Source organism: Ictalurus punctatus, chromosome 11, assembly GCF_001660625.3.
Source record: "Ictalurus punctatus breed USDA103 chromosome 11, Coco_2.0, whole genome shotgun sequence".
In the NCBI taxonomy this organism is placed as follows: domain Eukaryota; kingdom Metazoa; phylum Chordata; class Actinopteri; order Siluriformes; family Ictaluridae; genus Ictalurus; species Ictalurus punctatus.
Window position 1 is genome coordinate 27,089,713 of NC_030426.2, and position 6,486 is coordinate 27,096,198.

The 6,486-nt window shown below is 46.2% G+C and overlaps 1 protein-coding gene across 2 annotated transcripts in view; it reads left to right on the forward strand.

Annotated features, from left to right (window-relative positions):
- Positions 1-1,162: 1,162 nt before the first annotated feature.
- The window catches only part of stk35l (serine/threonine kinase 35, like), an 8,568-nt gene continuing 3,244 nt past the window's right edge, over positions 1,163-6,486 (forward strand). Inside the window, exons 1-2 of one of the 2 annotated variants that reach the window (XR_001813946.3) lie at positions 1,163-1,874; positions 2,843-3,660. Coding sequence is in view for 1 of the 2 variants with exons in the window: in XM_017479662.3 (XP_017335151.1) it covers positions 1,376-1,874; positions 2,843-3,567 (1,224 nt within the window). In the remaining variant the exon portion in view is untranslated. Of the gene's footprint in view, positions 1,875-2,842 lie in introns of both variants that reach the window. The other variant, XM_017479662.3, reaches the window with a different exon arrangement.

Below are 6,486 nucleotides of genomic sequence, written 5' to 3' on the forward strand. Positions count from 1 at the left end.
AAGATACTCTTTATTTATTACAATATTTTTATGTTATTTATTATCAGGAAACAACTTTAAGACTGCAGTTAAAGACCTAATTAGGAAAAGTGTATTTTTAATACTGACATAAATCCAACATTTAAAATTTTATTGAAATAATCCTCTGTACTGAGCTTCTAATTAGGGACAGTATATATATATATATATATATATATATATATATATATATATATATATATATATATATATATATATATAAATAATCGGAAAACAAGCTTCTCAGGGAATTATGAAATGGCATTTTTGATGAGCTACGTTTTCGATGCTCGGAAAACTAATGGACACAAACTAAAGCAGTGGGATAAAAATTTTTTTAAATATCTAGTCATATAAGTAATATGAAGAATACTAATAATTTCAGGTAGAATACTTGCCATATGCAACTCTGTTAGTCATATCTGTGTATGTTACTCTTCTGTTACATCATACTGAATTATATTAGTTCATACTTTAATGTGTAACTTATCAGAGGGAAAACTTTCATTTTTACTAACCACCAGATGGCGCTGTTTTCGACACTGAAACTTTTTATCTTTTCCTGGAACAGTCAGGGGAAAGCCTCGGTGATTTATGAGGCTTCATTTCCCCATCCCGACATTGTTCATCAACCAATCACTGACCAGCATTGTTCACATCAACCAATCACTGACCACTACTGTTCCTACTGACCAATCACTGATCAGCAACAGCACCAAGTTATCCCACCCAGTTCCCTTCAGCTTCATTTCATTTGCATTCAAATGAAATAATTTCATTAAAATGTAAATAATAATTATGTGAATAAACATTTCATTCTATAAGACACAAGTTACCGTGTATTATTTTCAGTTCTGATAAAACCCTATTCTATTGTCTTCAGAAAATATTGCTTCGTCATGTACCACGTTTTGATATGCAAATGAGCCGGACGGTTCGATTAATATGCAAATGATGATGATGGTGATGATGATTATCATTATTATTATTATTACTACTATTATTATTATTATTAAGAAGTCACTCGGCGACTTTTCCTGCACTTATTAGGAACTCTCACTATGAAAAGATTTGGCAACAGGACAGTTTTTGTAGCTGACCTGGCAACCCGGCCGAAGTTCCTCAACTAGACTACTAGAGGGAAACGGGTGAACTGAACTCCTCCCCCCTCCTGAGGAATAATGGTACAGTCCGGACTCCATTCAAACGGTGCTCTGAGTGAGAGAGTGAGTGACGCGCTTCGCGGGGTCACAACATGGCTGCCGCTTTATATCTAACAAAACAAACCAGAGAGGGAGCGGAGCAGCAGCACGGCGCGCGGGTTATGTAGGTGTGTTGTGCTGAAGGAGGAGATGTGATGGACGCTGCGGAGAGACAGAGAAAGCGGATGACCAGGGCCTGTAAGCGCTCAGGAGAACACGGGGAACACGTCCCGGTCCTGCGCTCACTGAGCACCGGGAATGTCCGAGCTCATAACGACACCGCCGCCGGCGCCATGGAGGAAGGAGAAAGAGGAGGAGAAGGAGAAGGAGACAACCCGCTGGAGCAGAAGGTGTCGGCGCCGCGGTACAGCCTGGTGCGGGAGGTCGGCCGCGGCAGCTACGGCGTGGTGTACGAGGCGGTGGCGCGGAGCTCCGGCACCGTGGTGGCCGTCAAGAAGCTGCGCTGCGACGCGCCCGAGAACGTGGAGCTGGCGCTGGCCGAGTTCTGGGCCCTGACCAGCCTGGAGAAGCGGCATGAGAACGTGGTGCAGCTGGAGGAGTGCGTGCTCCAGAGGAACGGCATGGCGCAGAAGATGAGTCACGGCAACAAGCGCTCCAGACAGTACCTGCGCCTGGTGGAGACCTCCCTCAAAGGTACTGAACACCTCCACGTGTCTTCTAACCTGCCTCCAGCGCTGACATTTACATCATTTACACCTGAGGGCCATGTTTTTCTCCTCCATTAAATCTCCAGGGTCTGGGTTATGCAACAGTGTTTTACAAACGGGGCGGGGCTAAGGACAGCCTTGACCCGGAAGCGCATATTGATTCGCCTTACACTGATTTTTATTTATTTATTTTTTTAAAGGCGCAAATTTCCCTTTCCTCGCTTAGCAAATGCTCTGACGAAGACCAAAAATGAAGTTAAAGGCGCAAAGGAAGTCTAGAAACTAGTCCTGGATTGTACCGAGCAAAACAAAAGCTCAGAAAACCAAGACAAACCTGTTTACGCCGCAGTGTCGGATACTCGACTCTGATTGGTCGGCAGCTCGTTTAAAGGGACAGGGACTTATTCTTAGTCCCCGTGAAATCAAAATGGAAGTTTAGTGGCTTTTAGTGTGAATATGTCAGCCTGAAGGTTATCTATAAACTAGTGCGCTCCCAAACAATGACACAGAATTGTTTTGAATACCCCCCCCCCCCCCCCCCCCCGCGCGCTAAACAGGGGTGTGTGGGTGGAGTTATAAGCGTCGCAGACCACTGATTAAGAAATCAGGACCGAATCTATCCCCGTTAGCGTTACGTACATTTTATTTGTGTAATATTTATTTACTGACCAAATATAAAAACACTAAAATATACAGAATACATTAAAAACAATATCCGGCTGGATAACTGATGCTTAAAAAGACAGGGATGAGTGTTAAATACTAATGCTAAAACTTTCTTATTCTTAAAGTGTATTAGTGATTAAAATGATGCCAAGTTGAGTTAAATGATGTTAAACGAACGTCGTGTAAACCTTCTGCTCTTTCGTGACGCGTTAATCATCCAGTATGCGGTGGGGTTAGTCGTCATGTCCGTGCGCTCCTGATTAACGTTGCTGTGATGGTCGTTCGCAGGTGAGCGTGTGCTGTCGAGTCCGGAGGAGCCGTGCTACCTGTGGTTCGTGATGGAGTTCTGCGAAGGAGGCGATCTGAACCGCTTCGTCCTGTCCCGGCAGCCCGACCCGCACACCAACGCCAGCTTCATGCAGCAGCTGAGCAGCGCGGTGGCGTTCCTGCACCAGAATAACATCGTGCACCGAGACCTGAAGCCAGACAACATCCTGATCTCGGAGCGTTCCGGAGCGCCGGTGCTCAAGGTCGCCGACTTCGGGCTGAGTAAAGTGTGCGCAGGACTCGCGTCCGGACCCGGACGTTGCGCCGACGCCGAGGACAAAAACAAACCCGGAGTCAACGTGAACAAGTTCTGGCTGTCGTCGGCGTGCGGGTCGGACTTCTACATGGCGCCCGAGGTGTGGGAGGGGCACTACACGGCCAAGGCAGACATCTTCGCCCTCGGCATCATCATCTGGGCCATGATCGAGCGGATCACCTTCATCGACGGCGAGTCGAAGCGCGAGCAGCTCGGGACGTATGTACGCCAGGGCACAGACATTGTACCTGTAGGCGAGGCGCTGCTCGAGAACCCGAAGATGGTTCTGAGCATCCCGCAGCGGCGGCGCTCGCACATGTCCTCCGACCTCCGCAGACTCCTGCGGGACATGCTCGCCGTCAACCCGCAGGACCGACCCGATGCTCAGGAGCTCCACGGCAGGATCAATCGCGTCATCTGTGCTGGATGATCTCTCACATCTCTCTCTCTCTCTCTCTCTCGCACACAAACTCTCTCTCTCTCTCTCTCTCACACACACACACACACACACACACACACAAAGGTATGTCTTAAAAATGAATTGAAAGTTTGTTTCTCTTGAATGTTCGTTGATTTGTTTGGGTACAGTTTGTTTGGGCTACATATACCCTCAGTTTGTGACCTCACAATTCCGTTTAATCCAGTCATATCCAAATGATATGCAAATTACGGCGAATGAATGATCATGTTCTCGACATGCAGAATCTGCATGCTAAGCGAGCGAGCTAGCTATTTAATGTGGCTAACGTTAGCGGTGAGTAGATGGCGGTTGCCATGGTAACGTTAAAATAGATCCCCGATTGCTCGGCCAAAATCAAATCAGCGAGTGATGTGAGCTAGTTAGCCAAACAAACAGAGTTCATTATTTTGTGATGAGAGGAGGGATTCGAGACCGTTTCCTGTTTGCATATTCATAGATTGTGTTTGTTTGTTTTTTTTTAATTTATAAAATCTAGATGTTTTCTGGAAGGGGGTAAAGTTATCTAACATGAACTCTGGGTGTTTGTACTTGTACACCCAGACGTGTGTGTGTGTGTGTGTGTGTGTGTGTGTGTGTGTTGTCTTTTGTCTTTATCTAATCGAGCCGAGACGTTACACAACTGAACCCGTTCACCCCCGGTTCTCTGCACTCATCTGTCTCTCGGTGCTAATGAGAGTGTTCCAGCTGTCCGCCGCACTCTTCCACCCTACACACACACACACACACACACTCACTCTCTCTCTCTCTCTCTCTCTCTCTCTCTCTCTCTCTCTCTCTCTCTCTCTCTCTCTCTCTGAACAAGACGGAGAACACAAACGCTCACGGTCCGGATCATTCACCCCGATTTAAAGAACCGTTCTTCTTTTACTCGTGTTCTCACGCTCTGGACGTAATCAGAGAGAGCACCGTGGTAGCTAACGAAGCGTGACGTTAATTACTGTAGATAAAAGTCTACACACCCCTGTTAAAATGGCAGGTTTTTGTAAAAGAATGATACTAAAATCAATCAATCAATCATGTCAATCACCTTCAATCATTCACCTTCAGTGTGAAAGGATTTATTACAAATTGTTAGTATACTCAAACTGTTTTTATTGGGGGGGACAGTAACCTAGTTGTGTAAGTGTTCACCCCCCTAAACGAACACTTTGTTGAAGCCCCTTTTGATGTTATCGCAGCACTCAGTATTTTTGGGGTAAGGGTCCATCGGCATGGCGCATCTGATCTTGACTTAGCGATATTTTCTCAAAAACATCCTAGATCCGTCAGATCTCCTGTGCACAGCCCGCTTCAGGTCACGCCACAGGTTTATAGTTGGATTTAGATCTGGACTCCAGAAACATCGGTCGTCGTGTGGCGAAGCCGTTCTTTGTTGATTTGGGTGTGTGCTTTAGGTCATTGTCAGGGAAGGGGGAGACTCCTTTTCATCTTCAGCTCTCTAGCAGACCCCTGAAGGTTTCGGATTAAAATCAGATGGTATTTGTAGCTATACGTGATTTTTACCTCCACTTGATAAAAGCTCCAGTTCTGGCTGAAGAAAATCAGCCGTAATGATGCTGCCACCACCGTGCTTCACCGTACACACTGCAGTGTTCTGGTGGTGTGAAATTTTTTATTATTTATTTATTTATTTATTTATTTTTGTGCCAAACACACCTTATGGAATTATTACAGCTTTTGGAATGGGTCTCCTCGGGCCAGAAGACCTTTTGCCACAGGGTTTGGGTGATTTAGTTGAGCTTGGATGTTTGGGTTTTGTTTTGATTTTCTGAGAAAGGGCTTCTGTCTCGCCAGCCCACCCTGAGAGATTGGTGTCACATGCAGAGCGTGATCAGTGCTCGTCAGATGTTCCTGCAGCTCTTTAATGCTGCCGCTGGTCTCTCTGTCTTGTGCTTTTTATAAATGTTGGATGGACGTTCCTGTACTTGGTGATGTCACTGTGGTGCTCCGTTTTCTCCACTTGTTGCCGATGGCCTTCGCGGTGTTCCATGCTACATTGAACGTTTTGGACATTCTTTTGTACCCCTCTCCTGATGGACATCTTTCACCAGGTGAGATACCGTACAGGCTCTGTAAGCTCTGTGTGGTCCGTGTCTTCAGCAGTCGGATGAAACAAGAAGATGTGGAGAAAGTCCAGTTACAACAGGATGTGCTACAGGATGTGCTACAGGATGTGCTCAGTTTTTCTCCAGTTCGACTTTTATGCGTCTGTACGTTCACGTTGGGGAAAAAGTTGACCGGATTTATCTTGGTTTCATTTTCTTACATCACAAAAACCCGCCATTTTGACAGGGGTGTGTAGACATTTTATATCCAGTGTACATGGCGTAATGCACGTCAGGGGGAAGCGATCGAGTTCACCATCATGTAGCACAGCAGATCTGTCAATGTGACCTAATATAAAAAAGTGTCAGTAAATCACGAAGGCGAAAAAAAGCCGTTTTTTCCATTCGGATGGTCTCGGTACTGGATCCCGGAAATCCGTCGTGCTTGTGAAGTTTCGCTGAGAGAAAGACCGCGCCACTGCGAGATGATGTATTTGGGGTAATGTTTGTACTCTGGCTACGGATTCGTGGGGGTCACTGTGAGGATTTTATACGGATGGGATAGAAACGAGAACTGAAGTCTGCGGCTGTCGGGTGTCTCTCTTCGGAAGACTACACGTTAGCTTAAAATAGCACGCCGAGAGAGAGAGACGAGCAGAGGAGGACGGACAGACAGACAAATGGAGGGAGAGACAGACAGATAAATGGAGGGAGAGACAGACAGATAAATGGAGGGAGAGAGGGACAGACAGACAGATAAATGGACAGATGGGGGGGCAGCCAGAGACAGATATATGGAGAGGACTGGGAGAGACAGATAGGT